The sequence below is a fragment of the Centruroides sculpturatus genome, unplaced genomic scaffold (genome assembly GCF_000671375.1).
Source record: "Centruroides sculpturatus isolate CEXI.00-Female unplaced genomic scaffold, Cexi_2.0 scaffold1670, whole genome shotgun sequence".
Classification (NCBI taxonomy): Eukaryota; Metazoa; Arthropoda; class Arachnida; order Scorpiones; family Buthidae; genus Centruroides; species Centruroides sculpturatus.
Window position 1 is genome coordinate 132,808 of NW_019385808.1, and position 18,638 is coordinate 151,445.

At 32.0% G+C, this 18,638-nt stretch overlaps 1 protein-coding gene across 1 annotated transcript in view; it reads right to left on the minus strand.

Moving 5' to 3' along the window:
• The window catches only part of LOC111642253 (CDK5 and ABL1 enzyme substrate 2-like), a 103,667-nt gene extending 100,877 nt beyond the window's left edge, over positions 1 to 2,790 (minus strand). The window contains exon 1 of the mRNA XM_023388573.1: positions 2,246 to 2,790. Coding sequence (XP_023244341.1) covers positions 2,246 to 2,523 — 278 coding nt within the window. The 5' untranslated portion in view covers positions 2,524 to 2,790. The remainder of the gene's footprint in view (positions 1 to 2,245) is intronic.
• Between the last annotated feature and the right edge of the window lie 15,848 nt (positions 2,791 to 18,638).

Consider the following 18,638-nt stretch of genomic DNA (forward strand, 5'->3'; position numbering starts at 1 on the left):
CTTTATTTATTATTGAAAAATGTTCTTTAATTTTTCTCTTAATTAACAGTATTATTACATAAAATTTTTTTTTGATTGAAATTTTTAAATTTGATTAATTTTCATATTTTTTGAAAACCCTGCTAAACTCTGTCGATTATGCAATATTCAGCAAAGGAAAAAAAATGTTATGAATAAGCATGACAAATTTTTAGTATTTACTCATATCTTTTTCTTTGCTGAGTATTTAAGGCAGTGTTTCTCAACCTCTAACAAATTGTTGCCCCCTTCAACGTAGTATCGCCCCCTTCAATAAAACTGTTATGTAGTATCACCCCCTTCACTTCAAAATTCCGATGCTGAGAGCCAAATTCGCACTGCATTGAATAGACTAGTGACTAGTATAATGTTATTTGTTTAATTATTGTATGATGTAATGAATAAAATATCTAATAATTCTTAATATAATGTTTTACTATATCGCCCAGAAAATTGTTTTTCGCCCCCCAAAATATAAATTGTTACTAATCGCCCCCTCAACATGGAAAAACGCCCACATGGGGGCGATATCACCCCCGTTGAGAAACACTGATTTAGTCTAGGTTATATCATAAGTTCATCTTAATATCAACTAAAATGAATTAACATATATACTATATGTTTATTTCAATCATTATAATTATATATCAATAGAATGTCCCAGTTAAAGCAGTGGAAAAAATGTTTAGAAAATAATGACCAACTGTATCTCAGTTATGCATCAAGAAGAAGAATAACTACAATTTTATATAAAAATAAAACTTTCTTTTAACATAATATTCCAGTAACAATATTTGTTTCTTCTACAAACCAAAACTGCAATTGAAACGAAAAACTAGAAAAAAATTAAAATTTTATTCCTTTGATACAATACTAATCTCTCAGATTTTTAGTAGATATAATCATATTATATTAGAGAGTTTGGATAATGATATAGCTATTATTTGTAAAATTCTGTTCTTGCATTTAATTTATATATTGTTAATTGAATGACGAATTAAAAAAAACCCATGTTTTTTATTTATTTAATGGGAATAACTATGTAAAACAAAAAACAGACCATCGTGCTTTCAGATTCTCAAGCATCGTAGCCACTCGGCAAGTGGTAATCTGGCAAACAATCAATGTTTATTGTAATTTTTAAAATTGTGTCATATTTTAGCTCTCCGTTATATATATATTTTAGTTTGCTTTCCAAGACTTTTTTGGTTGATTTCGAAACAAATAATAAATTCTATTATTACTAGCATTTGTCTCTTTATTCTGTACATAACTAAACTATATTTATCTCATCTGCATATTCATTTTGTACAGGAAACTAAATAAAACAAACATTTTAAAAATATAAACTATAATTGTCTACCTTAAACGCACGGGCAAAATTTTTTCGGAATTTGAAGGAAACTCGACGTATTTCCGCAATCAAACGACGATAGAAAATACAAAAGTCGACCAAAATTGCACAATCGGAGGCGAAAAGAAATACAATACTCCACCTACCTGAAAATATAAGGAACCAATTATGCCTGTCATAAACAATAGCATACCAAAAGAATTTGAAAAAGTCATAACTGGAAATGAAACTCGAGAATCAAACGTTTATTTTTTTATTAATTCTACTTGTCGATAAAAGTAATAAATAATCCAAGACCAAGAATGTTTGGAGAATAAAGCATCTAGTGTTTTCTGTAGTTACACAACTACTTTCAATACAGATAAGGAATCTCTCCTACTTTAGCAGTAATCAAACAATTCTTCAATACTCGGCATTTAACAATTGAATATACGCAACTGTTCCGTTAACACTCGATTCATTCGTAACGGATTAACAGCAAAAGAGAAATAACCGGGACAATTATTACGGCGTTTAACGTACGGACAGTATTACCGTCTTTCCAACAGCTATTTAAATCATCCGATTTAAATGCAACGGAACATATAATTTGTAAAAAACGAAATACAGTATTGTAAAAAATAAAACAAGTCCCACATTTAAAATATTAGTAGTCTGGTGGTTTATCAGTTTTCGATATTAACATTTGGAATTTAAAAGTTTAAATAAATTGAGAAAATTGATATAATGGAAATTACACACTAAACTCTTAAAAGCAGTCAGTAATTATTTAGGCTGTTTTCCTACAGGAAGTAAAGAGAAATGGTATTCGCTGTTATTACAGTGTGCAGGTAGTGTGTTTACACGATCAGATTTAGAGGAAAGAGAACTTACCTCTCTCTCGGGCCGTCGTCGTTGGACTCGGCATTCCTGAGAACCGTACTCAAACGTTCTTCGCTGTTGGAGACTCTTCTGATGAACTTATTGAATGTTCGATCGTCTAACTTATCTAGTCGAGTGTGTTCGCGGGTGGAAGCTTCGCTCTTCCGATTAAATATATTGAGATTGGTGTCCCTGTGGGAACCATCCAGTGATATGTTGGATAGGAAAGTGAGAGCCGCAAGACGTCTTCTCGCGTGTTGTCTATCACGAATCGTTGTCATAATTAACATTTAAGTGCGGAAATTGTCCAAAATCGCAGACGATCATTTCCATCACCGATAATCGATGTTGACAATAAGGCTTAAGTAATATATACTTTTTACCTTCGACGCGAACGGTATGCATATATTTGGACCCATTGGACTATTTATACTTCTTCCGTGGACGTTCGTTACACGGCGTAACTCGTTACTTGCAAAAATACGCGCATTCTTCGCTATGCGAGTATTTCTCTCGGGCAGCCGACTTCGTTCTCCGCCACCGGAAGTGGCATCACCACGACGGAAGTTACATCACTCGGCGTACCGATTCACTCCGGCAGCAAATAGCGGGAATTTTGACTTTCCGACCAATTCTCTTCCAATTAAAATTATTTACAAAGAGATTTTGAGTAATAATATTTATAAATATATTTGTTATACGCGAGTTAATTATAATTTCGTCTGAACCAATCGAGATAATGTTTGTATTCGATTTGATTCGACTCTCAACCAATCGTAATGTACGAAAGTTAAATTATGTACTTTATAGTTGTTTATGGAAGAAACGGGATTTTGCTCATTACGCCACGTCTCATAAGTTATAAATGCCATTTTGGAGAACTGCACACTTTCACTTTTATCATTTTTCCACTTAAAAAGCAAAAATTCTCTTTTCATGAATTTTTTACTCAAACAAAATAGAACTTTGAAACTTTCTAAAAACTTACAATAAAATTTTCAAAACTTGAATTCGACAAAATTAAAATTCTTCTTGTGACTTTATTAAAAATGAAATATTCTAAAAAATAATTTCATTTATGAAAATGTAACATTTTTATGATTATTACCAGAAAATTTATTGTTTTATAAGCTAATTTAAACATTTAGATTACCTGCATTCATTTGCTGCAATAAAAGAAACGGTAGCACCGTTTATCTTTGTCTGGCTTTTAAAAAATAATTTTTTTATTATTATTCGTAAGCAAATAATATCTTGGGGTTTGATAATATTTTTAGTTTCAAATTTATAAAAATTAGAGAATGGAGCCATTAGAAGGCTTAAATTGTGTAAGGCCACCGTGGCCAGATCACACTATATTTGATACAAGAGGTGTAGGATTTAAGCCTCGGAGGCACGCATTTTCACTGTCTGAGATTCTTAATTAATAAAGCGAGGCCTTAGGCAAAAGCATAGCTTACCTATAACTAAATCTACGGCTTATCGGAGGCCTTTATGAGGCCTCCGTTGTATTTAAAAGCACAACAGAATAAAACTTGTATTAGGCCTATGTATTTTTTTAATAAAATAATTGACTAAAAGATTTTTTAATATGCAGGAATTGCAACGGAACATATAATTTGCAAAAAATTGCTTTTGAAGACACGCTGTATATGAGGCCTAAGCTTCGCGATAGGGCCTACCTAAAACCTCCATTAAACGCAGTTAACTTCATTAAAAAAATTACGATTTAAAATTTATTAATGGAATTCAAAAATTATAATACATAAAACGATTTCTGTACTCGACCTTATTCTACATTCTCCTTTCGTAAAATGATTTCATTTCGTGTCTTTGACCCACCTCCATATATTTTTATATACAGAAGTAAAGTATATCTTTCACCATTCGAAGTAATGTAGAAAATTTGCTGACATCATTTGATGGATTGTATCAACATTCCCTATAAAGCGAAGTTTATCTTTTCGGATAGTGCGCATCACGTTTCCGAACAACACTTAAGTAAACCAACGTCTTAACGCGGTGAAAGTTACTGGATTAGAAACGAATGGAATTGATGAGTTTGGCCGATGAGAAATACGCTATTGGAATCTTCGTAGAAAAAATTAAAGATTGCCTAGTTACGTTGTAAAAATTTAATGTTACTAGAGCAACGAGGAATCGTTTTCGAAATGACAAACGACATCTGTCAACACCAAGTGGTATTCGGTTGCTCAACAAACCGACGTAACTTATACAAGACATAATCGAGATTTAAACTTAGATTAATTGCCAAAAATTATGCCAAATTTAAGCACAATTGTCCTAGAAATTTTGAAGTATTACGATAGAAAAAATTCGTAACCAAGAGATTGTAAATTTTAATGCCGTTCCTTACTTATATGATTGAACTTTAAGTATAAAATAAATCTTAGTGTTCTAAATTATTTCTGCGCTATTAATATAGTAAGTTATATGACAAGAAAAAAGGAAACAAAGCAACGGTGTTCAATTTTTACTTCGAATCCCTTCAAGTTCTATTATAGCCACACGCTGTTGCCAGGAAATGACGTAGTTTAACGTTGGCATTTATCCAGGGTAGAGAGGGGAAGTAAATTACGATGCGAAAGAAGAAAAAACATATATAAAATCAAAATGGCTACCCCGCTCGCTCTATTTTGAAATTTATAAATAAGCAAACATTTATAATAAAATTTCCTTTAATTAATTTTAATTTCAAGTCAGTTAAAGACTCGAGTCATTATCTGATATATTTATGATGTATAAATAAGATAATTCATTTCGTTAGCTCCATCGAATAACATTATTCTTTCACGTATACATCATTCATAAATGATACGACAGTTCATGGCACAAATAAACGCTTTGCTTATATAAAAAGTCTAAATTTATAAAACCAAATTTTATAAAAAATGATTTGGAATTTTACGAAGAAAATTTCTCCCGAAGGATTATAAAATTAAGAATTGCACGTTCGAAGTTCGTGAGAACGTCTATTGCGCCAAAAGTTGACGACACTTTATTGGAAACGTGACCAAATTTGTAAGCAATTTCATCAACCTGGAAGCGTCCAACAAGAAGAAACAATGCTTCATTACATACAAAGACTCTTTATAACTCAGAATATTGCTGTTAAAAAAAAAGGGGGTTCGTTCTTTTCTATTTACGTCGCTCCTTTGTAATTTTTTTAGGAATGTTTCTAGCGAAGAATTTTAATTAATGCGCTTTAATTATAAGTTACCAGCATTGGCATTATAAACTATTACAGAATATCTGGTTATAGTTTGGAAGCGCTCGAAGTTGTGACGAGTAGATTTCCGTTCTTATCAATCATCGAATAGTCAATATTTATTAAAAGACGTTCTACATTCAATTTAACGATAAAAGAATGAGCCGAGAGAAGATTTATCGCTTACATCTTCGTGTTTTTGCTCACGTTATTTCTTATAAGCGAATATATAATTAAAACTATATTATAAACTTATTCGTATATTGGAAGATACTGTGGCGCGAGAAGGGAACGTGGCCGCGACGTCAAGATACAACCATTAAGACGATGAATTATGCTTAATGTAGTTTTTTTCAGATTTGTGTCGCCGTTTCGTACATTAGTTATAATCATAAATTCTATCGGCCGATAAAACACAATAGTTTACCAAAGGACAGCACGAACAATCTGGATATCGTAGAGTCGCCATCGCGGTGATGCGGCCACGATGACTACTGAAGCGGAATGTAGAAATTTATTTAAAAACTCTTATTACTTTAAATCTATCCATAAAATATATTTATTTTAAAATAAACTTTTTGTTTGAATTTAAAGTTTATGTATAGAGTAAAATTTAATTCGATAGTAACCTTTTCATTGTAAACAGCTAGAAGCTACTACAATTTTTAACATTTTAAATATTCTAATTTAACTTTTACTTTTATTTCGAGGAAGGAATAAAACTTACGGGAATTTCAATAAATTTCATTTTATTTTTTTTCTAGGAATTATATTAGTTGCATCTATTTTCACAATTTAGAATCATGCAAAAAGTTCAAAAAATTTACATTTACGTACAGTTAAACGCCAAAATGAAGTGAATGAACTGTTTAATTTTACATCGCAGACGAAAATAACCGAAATGTTCACTCGCCAAAATAATCGTTACGTCATCGATGACGTCGGAGAAAGAGAAGATGGCGGAATAGAAAACTAATTAAGCGTCTACTGGAGTTAAGTTGTGATTAGGGGCATAAATAACCAACAGATTCTCAGTTTAAAAAAGAAAGAAGTAATTAACGATAAAGAGTAATAAAAACGGTATTTTTCTCAATAAGAGATAAGGAAAATCGCATCTATAAACGCACAAATTCACTCCTTTTTATCGAATAAAGAAATAAGAGCGAATAGAACAATGCGTATGATTTAAGTATATATTTTTGTATAACAAAAAAGTATTTTTTTTAAATATATAATGCATTAATCACATTTTATGAGTCGGCTGTCGTTGAGTTTGCCAGAAAGAACACATATTTGTATATACAAAAGAGCCGTTTAGATTAAGTCGGGCAACTTGTCAACGTTACCGAGTGACGATTTTTTTAAACTAGAAAATTATTTATGTCGCGATACTACTAACTTAGTACAGAAATATTTGTTCTTGGACGATTTTGACGTCAAACGCTTTGCGTGACGTAAATATTCGCTCATAAGTCCGCTCGCGTCAGCCGAAATCGAACCCGAATCAATTTTTCTCTCGTGTTAAACTCGGGGTCGAATTATCCATTACGCAAAGTTCAAAGGGAGAAAAGACCCGTAACGGGCCGATTTTTTCTATCCTTTTTAAAATATACAAGACTAAATAATTGAAAAACAAGTATTTGTTAGGCAGAGGTCCGCGAGTCTCTCGATCCGGTTCTAGTTAAGCTTATTTTTTGCGCTCTGTAAGTGAAGATAACTAAATAAACACGTTTCGCTTTACGCTTTTAGTATTTTTTAATGGCGAGTTGCCTGATAAGGTAAATAATTATAAAGTTCATACAATAAAAATTCTTTCATATTACACAATTCTTTCGTATAATACGAATTACATAAGATAAAAATCTGACGATAACAATGACTGACGACCGCATCTTATTATCTACTACATAATACAATAAAATGATATCGTTCTCACACGGAGATGAAAATTAAATTTACATAAATGTGTAAATATTTATTTTAAGTAAACAAAATTCTACAACCTATTAAATTCTTTTAATAACCACCAAAATAAAGTAGCGAGAAACATTATCAAATAAGAAATATATATAACTTCACCAGAAGTAATAATTTAAAAAATATTTAGAATAATTTTCATCAACTAAAAACAAAGTTAATTAATAAAAATTTGGTAAAAGTTACAGCAAATTTTCTACATTTCTCTTAATAATTACGCAAGTAATAAAGTTAAAGTTAAGAAGATTTGATGGTGTAACTGGAATTGGGGTTTTTTTTTTAAATATATTTCTTTGTCATTTTAATCTTCCTATTAATTAGAAGCTGTACAAATAAGATAAGGTATATTTTAATTATTTTAAAATTAAATTTAAATATATATATATATACACACACACGCAATAATTTGAAAATACACTGCAGAGTTTAATCAATTGTATAAATTAGGGCGAAACAAATAGAGAAACCAAATTAAAAATAATAATTATGTTCACGCAAACAATCGTTTTAATTAATTTTTATCCGATAATCGTCTGTAAAAATTAAGAAAATTAAAGTTTGAGTGTAAATTAGATTAATTTTTTAAAATTCTAAATCGTTATTTAATGAAGAAAAACTTCATTAAATTAATATACAACTTAACTACGCTTAATGATCTGTTACCGAAGTGCTTACGTTATACACATATACATATACACGTAGCCTATATACAATTTTTTAAAGCGGAAATTATCGTTATTTAACGCTCGATCAATGCTTAATTAATTTTCGAGTAATTATATTGTTTTTTAACGTTAAAAAATAGAATATAATTCGAAAGGCGTTTCGGATATATTCAATTTGGTTCAAAATTTCGATTTGTTTACGCGACGCGTGTATGGCAGACTTCCAAGTATGGAGTCTACCGTACTATGTTATGTTTTTGAATACTAACAGCAACGTTTCTAAATACCAAACAAATGTGTCAATGTATCACGCACTCTCCGGGGTGTCGTTCGCTAGATAATTCGATTTTTCTTTTTTACGTTTATTTATTCCGCTTCGAGTCGTGTATAGGCCCATACACTCGTACCGTGTGGCGGCAACTGGCTAGCAAAAATGAAAAATTGCTTCGAGTGATGCACAACGTAAAAAGATATATCGATGCCATCAATTATAATTTTACCATTAGTAAAATAAAAAAAGGTTTAATATTGAAGAAAATAAATTTTTAATTTGTAATTAGTTAATTACGATATTTTTTAGTTAATATATATATTTTTTTCTTTGTATTTGTAGAGATCGTGTATTTGAATTTTTAAAACTTTTAAATTAGTGACCTCTACGAGATTTGGAAAACGGAACGAAAAAAAAAATTTGTTTTAAAATAATTAATTAAACTTTTTAAGAAACATTTAAAAATTAATATCGACGAGTGTTAAAATAAATAGTTAATTTGTTTTCTTTAAAATTACATATATTTTTCTTAACAATAATAAAAATATCTACAAAAAATTGTAAACTTTTTAAAATTAAATCTAACTTTCTAACATGATTATTCTAATTTTCTAAATTGTAATATTTAAAAAAAATTTTACTTTATATAGTTAATATTTAATTTAAAATATTTGGAATAAAAAGTATAATGGCTGCAATTTATTTTACAATATCTATATTTTCTCTCGACAGATGGCGCAAAAATTAATGACAAAGACAAAAGATGTTTCTTTAAATATTAAATCGTACCTTTTTTTTGGTACATGTATTAAGAAATTGGAATTAAATTTAAATTTCAAATGAAATTTTCTTGCTTCTAAAAAAATTTAGTAAAATATATCGTTTTAAGATTTATCATCATCATCAATCATTCGAGTCGCCATCTATCGATCAAAACATGAATTAAACTTAAAACTGATTTTAAATTGTAAATTTTTAAAACTAAAATAATTTGGTTTAATTAAATTAATTAATAATAATTTATTATAAAGAAATTAGATTTTTTAAAGTGTTATTAATAAAAACTAAGTCGATTTTATAACATTTAGTATATTTTATAAGTATTCAAATAATTCAAAATTATAATTAAAAGTGAATTGATGGAATCGTTAATGCGCCATCTAACGTCGTACGCCACGAATGACGCGTAACGTGTGGGCAAAATAATTTTCAACGTTTGTTTTAATTATGTCCTTAAAATTCATTTATATTTGTATTTTATATATCTTAAACGATATTTGCACAATTAATTTATCTACAAACAATTATTTTACAATTTCCGACGTTTTCATTAACATTTTGTGTCGCTCAGAGCGCTCACAATCTAAAATGGAGAATTTGTAAGTTTAAAAAAAAGAGTAAAAAAATACTGCTAAAATAGCAACAATTGTATTTATTTTTAAGAAAAAATATCGGAAGAATTAAATTCGAACACTTCGCGCATATAAATTTGCAAGAACGAATTCCAGTCGACTCGAAACTTGTCTCGGGACAGTTTGAAGTCCACACGCGACGCGATCTACCAAATCACACCCGAGCGCCAACAGAACTTTGAAAAAAAATGATTTTAATGAAACAGTCAATATTTAAAGATGCGATGCGAAATGGAGAGCAAAGATTAAAAGTGGACTTATAGGTAAGTCCACGGCATCGGATCTGCGGAACAAGCGATTTCAGTTTGCGGTTCCTAATACTTTTTTTGTCACTGTCACTTACCAATGTCAGTTTTTCTTTTATTCTACACTCCAGAGGATACCAATCTCTAGCAAAATACCCTCCTTTCTTCGATATCGACAAGAGTGATGAATGTCGCTCCTCTTCTTTTCCAAACGCCAAAAAACATCGAACAAAATATGTATAAAAATTTGTCAAATCTCTCTTTCCTTCTATTCTCTTCTTTTATTCTCTATACATGTATATATGCGTGGCTCGTCGTGTTGGAAGATTTTTGGCTCGGGGGTTTTAAAATCCGTATGTGTGCTAAGAACTTTTTATAGGGTGGCATTCTGACTCCTAGGCATAATCAACCCGTATAAAATTCTAAGCGGTAATATTTTACCAAGGTGTTTGAGATAAATTTCCAAGTGGCTTTAGTAGAGAAGCTACGGTTATGGCCTCGGTGTGTCATAAACTCGTAAAAGACGACTATCGATTACTATAGTGGCGATATTACCGACGTGGCTATCGATCGCTAAAATACATACCCCGCCATTTCTACTGTACAGTACTTACCGTTTGCGGCTCGTATTAGTATCTTATAAAGTTTCTTGTTTGGCTATCGATCGAGCTGGCATCAAACGTCGCAGTTGGCATTTCGACCCGACCGACCGGCAAACTATCCATTATCCTCTTGTTACGCCCGTCCGAAGTGTTTGAAGAAAATGACGACCGACCGAGAATCGTTCCCGGACTCTTCTGCTAGGCGCGGTAGGTTCCAGAATCGATTTCTGATTGGATACGAGCGATTTGGTGTAAGTTCAAAGGATGAGACGGTCGTCACATTTTATGTACCGAGACGTGTGGAGGGAAATATTTTAAACAATTCTTCCGAAGAAGGATTTAGGTCTTGGAAAATACAAATTTTCTATAATTAAGAATGTAGATTTTTAGATTCAACGAGTATTTATCGACTTTCTAAACTTTCTACTGTAGTATCTACATTGTTTTTCAACTTAAAGACTTGTCCGCTACCTTGAGAAAGGAATTAATGTACAGTACTCAATTAATAATTGATGGACTCGCCGCTTGTTTTTGATTCACACAACTCCAGTTGCTTACGAAGAAATTATTAAATAAAATGATTAGAGCGAAGAGAGAGAGAGAGAGAGAGGTCATTCATAAATCGTTCTCTTTTATTTTATGGATCCGCTAGTGACGTCGGGATTCTGATTTGCGAGAAGACAATAATAATAATTACGTATCGGGTATGGCTGACAGCGACGTGTTCTAACGTTAACAGCGAGTGACAAGCAACAATAACAGTAAAACTGATTGACGCGGAGAAAGCCAACACTAATTACAGTGGAGGGACGTAGGAACCGAGCACAACCGGTTTATTATATAATTTGGGAGACCCGTTGTTAGATTAACCGGTAAACGATCGACTAAAGATTAGAATCCATCGAGTTAGAACAGAGTAGCGACTTTTTCCAGACAGATCTTTCGATTTTCTCAAATTTTAAACAAAAAATTGTGAGAATCGTCCTTCGCATCCGACAGATTTTGGACTCGTTGGCTACATTCGAGACAGAAACGAAGTCTGCAATTAGCCAACTCGAGAGAAAAAGAACTAACAACACGGGTGAAAAATGGATGGAAAATGTCGTCACGATTTGTCGGATTTAGGCTCGCTCGTGTCCTCTTAACCTTTACTTTTCTAAAGAAAGTTTTTTATCAATCGCATCTTTAACATTGTGTAGAATTGGTCCCGTCTTCCTCTTAGAGACTCTCGACTTATGTTTAACGCTTGAAAATTTCTTTTATAAGACGAAAAAGTATCGAGCATTTCTTCTGGAATGAAATGCTCGATACTTTTTGAAATATCAACCGTTTATTCTGTGGAGAAGGAGAAAGAACAGGACTGGAAAGGTGAGATAGTCCATAAATTTTACAATATATGAGGTTTAAGTTTCGTCTTTTAAGTTCTATAATAAAGCAGTAAAACCTGTATCACTTACTAAAATGCGTTATGTCCATTATATAATTTCAAACACAGAATTTCGTCATACGTAAAATTTATCATTTAAACGAACTGTTAAAAGAAATCCGGAATTTGACATTTTATTGGCAACCAAATCACTACTGTAATAAAATATTTCAAATATTTTAATTAAACCTCGGCGTATTTAAAGCGGTATCGCGTGTGTTTGTGTCTCCGTAGCAATGACTAAAGTAAAAATTGATATAAAAAGCACGGGATAACGCGTCCTGACTATTCAATACGCGAAAGGAATCTTGCCACCAACTACGTCGCCATTCGTTAACACTAGAATGGCGTGGTAATGTATTAAATGTTCGGTTTCTTAATTCTCGACAACTTTTTGACTTACAATCTGAAAAGCTGTAATTCATTTAACTGGCGGAGTAAAAGTGACCATTGGAGGAGGAGGATGGGAATCGGTATTGCGGGCAATTTACTTCGTTCTAAATGGAAATATACGCGTAAAGAAAGTTATTCTTCTAAGTATAAACAACCGGAAAATTCTTCATTTTAAGTTTGATTAGAAAATTAAGATATGTCAAACCAATGTGAAAACACGTTTCCAGCCAGAAAATTATTTTACGAGATAACAAAAACAGCTCGACCGAGTGTATCCAACAGCTCGAATTTCTTAATCTTCTACCAGAGGTAATTTAGGACATTCAAACTAGAATCGAATTTGGACTCTTTCCGTGGAAGCGTATTCCAGTCGCTAAAACAGAAACTTAATGTCGACCCGCGTTAACGCGCTAAGTCACGTAATCCGACGTATCTAAAAACATTAAATTCTAAGAAATCAACCCATAAATTGATTTCTGATTTACCCATTTAGCATAATGAAATCTCATCTTATCGTTCCACCATAAAATCTCTAGAAGAATGTTCGATTAGCCATTAAGACGCCAATGCAAAAACAATGCATTCTTGTTTGTGTTTAAAGTACAAGTACATAATGATACTTTATTCGAGTGGTTTTCGCATCGATTCTATTTTGTACTACTTAATTCGGTTCCTACACTCGAAATACAAAATTTCTATAATAATGCGACCGAGCGATATCGCCAGATCTTTAAGACATCGCGGATTAAGAAGCAAATCCTCAGATTACTTTTATTTTTCAAACTCTTACTCGTAATTGTTTTATCAGACGAGCGGAAGAAATTTTCTAGTTTTCTAAGCAGATCCGAGTCGCGCGTAAGGGGCAAAATTCGAGATAAAATGTACACGCGACGCTTGGCTACCCGGAAAAACGAATTTTTCTACAAAAGTTATCTAAATTTACTGGCAATAATGTTTGATTCGTTAAATCGATCTTCGCTTCTTGGCCTAATAAACATCGGAATAGCGGTAATTCAACGATAAGTTTGGTATAATTAAACGAAAATCGTTAACAATAACAAAAAGATGTAATTCTCGAAAAGAAAATTTTTTCTTTAAAATTAATTAAAATTCATTTCGGCAGCCGGTACAATTCTTGGAGAACATTGAAATTTAAATGGCGATTTAATGGAGAACCGGAAAAACAACATGGTCGAAGAAAACAACACGCACAAATTACGATTCGCTCGATCGCCGTTATTACCACGAGCACTTCGATTAATGAAATGCCACGCATTTGGCACCGGCTTTAGTCCGCCGACTTATGGACATTAATATTTAGAAAGTATCGAAACCACGATGTTTGCAACAGAATTGTTCTTTGACAAGTATTCGTTAGAAGATTGAGTTGGAGAAATATTGGATAAACGATAAGAGACGACACGCTCGTTCGTGGTATTTATTTGAGAGGTATGCGAAAGGAAAGTAAGTTGATAACCATAGCGTTGTATGACGAAAGCGAAAGTGAATACGAAACGACTTCCGACAGAGAATAAGATTACAGAAAATCTATTCTATTTTTATTTGAAGCGCGTTAGAATCCATATTTTAAACTATTTCGATTTCGATATCTTTCGAGAAACGCGAATATAAGCCAACACTTAATTCTTACTCCAAGTGACACTTAGAAGTAATATTACCTTTAGCCTTTTTCGCACAAGTATTCCAAGCAATTCCGAAAATACTGGCGTATTCTCTCGTATTCGTATGTATCATTCGAGTGTTTTCGTCTCTCTCGTTTTATTGTCGTACTCGCGATATGCGCGAGAATTTCCAAACTCCAGACCCCTTTCTGTATTGTTTTTCGTATTCAAGAAGAAGAAAACGGGATCGCGGCCTCCGTACAAAAGTCCAAGTATCATTTGTCAACGCTTCAATTCGGATAATTCGGATTTCTTAGAACTTCCGACCCGGGTTAGGCTGTTTTGTCGTGGAACTCCAATTAGGTTTATTAAATTTATTTCCATTCTCTGACTTTTTTTAATTTAAGAAGAATTCTTTCTATTTTCTGCAAATATCTAAAGAAAACGGCTTATTTCTAGGAAGTAGCATCGGAGAATAAGTCACTGGACCCACTAAGAACTTGGAAATTATCGTTTTCGTGAAACGAAATGTTCGGTGACAAATGAATTGTTTCCTTTGTCACCGACAATTGTCTTTTTGTTATAATTGTCTTTTTTATGTTATTTTATATTTATAACGGAATTTTCAATATAAACATAAAATAGCGCTGTTGACGCAGTATCGATACAATACAGTATTTTGTCTAATGAAATTACTTCTTAAATAATAAATAAATCGGCTTCATTTTCTATATTAATTACATTTTAATGTTGAAGTTGGACGCATTTTCTACAGAATAATTTGTTCGTTTTCATTTCCCGATCTCTCGCTCGTTACAAATTACGTAACCGCTGGATGATATTCGAGGCTTCCAATACGAGAGGATTTCTTCTCTTACGAGATCCTTCTTGTTCGACACAGAAATTATTGCTTTTCTTGGAAACAAAACGGTTATCTGATTTTTTGGGCCAGCCAGTATGTTAAAAGTAACCAGTCGAATAATTAATATTAACTTCTTTGTAAGACCTTTCTATATTTCGAAATAGTTTATGATATTCTTCGAAACAGTTAGGACGAAATCATTGGATGAAATGTCAGACGTTTTAAAATTCCGGTTGAATTAACGAAACGGTAGAACATTTGAAGGATATTCTGTATAGTAAATTGTTATAGCCTAGTAAATTACGAGTGAAAACTCGCAAGTATCGCAAACTAGACACTCGATTTACGTTACTTTTGCTTTTATTCGCACGAAAGTCACCTTATGTCGGTTTAGGTGTTACGCGAAGGCGATGCCTAGTTGCTGATGTAGTCTGCGCAACAATCAATAAATAACAATGCCATTAAGTAGAAACTTTTCGAATTTTCCAAGTCCTCGTCACTTCTTTCGATCTTGCATGAAAAGTAACAATTTGAACTTTTCCTATAGAAATGATGTTGGATACCAGCCCGGATCGAAAGCTTATTTTATACAATGCTAACCTATTTATATGTATATAAGTGACCTAGAATTAATAATAAGTTATAATAATTTCGAGTTAAAGGTTTAATTAATATATTTTTGTAACGTGACCGTTTACTCCATTCCCACAAAGTTTAAATTATTTGCGAGTAAACATTTTAGAGTTTTCCTTCTTTTTAAATAAAATTATTGTCAAAATTTATTCTTTTTCACAGTAATTACTTCGGTTGTACACGAAACTTAATTGGTCGAGAGTACAATACGAGTACTAGCAGACTTTGGACAAAACATGGCGTCCACGAGCAACAGTCCATTAGAGTAATTTATTCTCTGTCTCGAGAATAAATCATTTATATTAAAACGGAACATATTTAGTAATTTATATTATTATTAATGCATTTGCCACGCTTCGGGCAATAAATGTAAATCTAATCGCATTTAAATAATAGGTTTGAATATTCATATTCGTCTGTATTACGCCATCTTATTAATGTGTAAATACCGAAGATAATTAGATTAGTAATTCATTTTTACTATGTACTTTTTATATTTTTCAATCAAACAAAGTACAACGATGTTCCGTCCTAGCAGAGGATTGCAATAATTAATAAAGTTTACGTATCGAGAGAAAAATCCCGGTCGAAATAGTAAAGAACAGCAATATTAGGTTGCTCCTAGCTCGCCATCTTTGTTTTTTATCTACTTGTAGTCCGAACAGATTTCATTTAAATTTTGCAACTGCTCTTCTTAAAACTCTGCTGAGAATTGGCTTATCTTTCAACAGTGTTCGTAAACCTTGTGATAATGTAATAGTTTCGTCGAGTTGCAGCAATATATATTTAAAACTAACCGTATCGATCGAAGCGTAATAGAAAAAATTGTACAACCATTTTAGGATTCCATAGAAAGAGCATCTTTAAAATTCCTTGGAATATCTCTTGCAGTGAGATTTTCTGGAATAAATCAAAATTCTTTTTCTCCACCTTTAAAAATTGATTTTTTAGTTTTTGCAGAATGTACTTTAAGACAATTCCTCTTAAATTTAATTAATTAAAACAATTAAGCAATAATCCGATAAACGAATTCGCATTATTAACCATTGTAGCGGGACAATAAATATCTTCCCACTAACACCAGAAATTCCACTCGATTTTCTTGGATAATTCAGTTCGGTTGGTTCGTTTCGTCATTCGTGTTCGTTAGACCTTTGAGGAGAGGGTAGACTTTTTCTCCATGTGTATATTCCTCGTGTATTGATCTCTTCATCAGAAATCGAAGCGAATTTCAATTGATGTATTGTAACAACAAATAATCTTGTTAATTTACAAATGCACTCGATTTAAAGTAGTTAATATATTTAAATTATTCTACATTTTACAGTCGTAGTGTTTAAAGTATGTGGTGCGCTCGAGTGTCTTTTTTGTTTAAATAAACTTGTTACGTCGATTAATTTAATATATTAATTAATATTCGTTTTTATAATTAAAGGTGATTTAAAATGGCACTGTTTTTTCCAGTTCGGGTTTTTTCTTCCAGATAATTAATTCGCTCGGGACACATAAAAACGGACATAAAATATGCAAATTACTGTTCATTTTCGTGTTTTTTCCTTAACTTTAATTTAAACTATTATGTGAATAAATATTTTCGTTTTAAACAGTAATTCTGAATTAAATTGCATTCATTTCGTGAAATTATATTACTCTACCAAGCTTGCACCAATTACCGAAGCTATCTTCCATACTGGGCCAAGAATGGAAACAAAGTCGAAATAAGTAATTGCCACGAAAAATCATAATTCTGATGGAAATTGAATTCACTCTTCACGAAAAAATTTCACTCGTTACATTGAAATTTACCATTATCCACTGCCGCGAATACCCCTCCAGTTCTCCTTTCTTTTGTCAATATCATCCACTGCTTTGAGTCTTTCTCCCTCCTCCGTTCTCTCGACATTCATCCCACGATTCTCTGTCCACGTGTTATCCGCCATTCTTCCAACTCGTCTCGCCCATTTCCGAGTCACCACTTGTATAATTTTTGGTGAAATATTTTAATACTTAACGAATAGTCTCCAAGAAATAAATAATAATAATTTCTTCGATGCAGTATATGAGTAACAATATGTTACGAAATCAAAACGTTTATGTATCATAATGTATGAATATTTAATTTGATATAATTAATAAGATTTTCCGCTTAGGCACAGTGAATTGTGCAAAGCACGAAATTTTAGATTAAATTGTCATTACGTCACACAAATTACGAAATTATCCGAATAGTTAATCGCGTTAGAAATGACTATACTTGTTTGATTTTTTTTATGTTGCGCCAACGCTAATTGCTAGTGCCACATTCAGAATTAATTCGAGCAATTAAAAAACCCCTTTGTTACGCTACTAAACGTCGGCATTGTATCATTCGTGTGTCCATTCACACGCCATTCGTCACAATGCTTTAACCAATCTGAGATTCAAATTTCTAGAGAGGTTGGACAAATAACTAAAATTTTAAAAAGTATACACATTTAGGGTGGCCCGAAATTCAGTTAACTATCGTAAAGAGTTACTGTCTTCTCCAATAAAGAGTTTTAATACAATTAGTATAATTCTGTTCGATTTTGTGTATAAAATTTCGTTGTTCTACATTGGATACGTAAAACAAAACACGGTTATCTTTCTTTTGAGCTACCCTGTATAAACAGTTTCTTGTTTACTTTCAGTTATCTTTCATTATTTTCTAAAAATAATTTTGGTTTATGCTGTTTCCAGATATTTTATACAACTACGTAAATACCCTAACAATGTAATGCCTTAATGTTAGGAAAGTAGCTTAAAATTAGTCTATCGTATGATTCCATTCGTATTGTCTAGTCGATATTAAGGATCTTAACAACGTTTCAGTTGAATGTCACGTCACATTTAAATGTTTACGTTACTTATTTAATATTCTATAAACACGGAGATATAATTTCGATATAAACGTCGATCACACATTTTAAGTCCATTATATAAATCGCCTAGTGCAACGGTTCCCAACCTTTTTCGGGTGGCGACCCCTTTTATAAAAGCCAAGTGACCCGCGACCCCGATACAATTGAAAAAGGTATTTTTAATAAGGT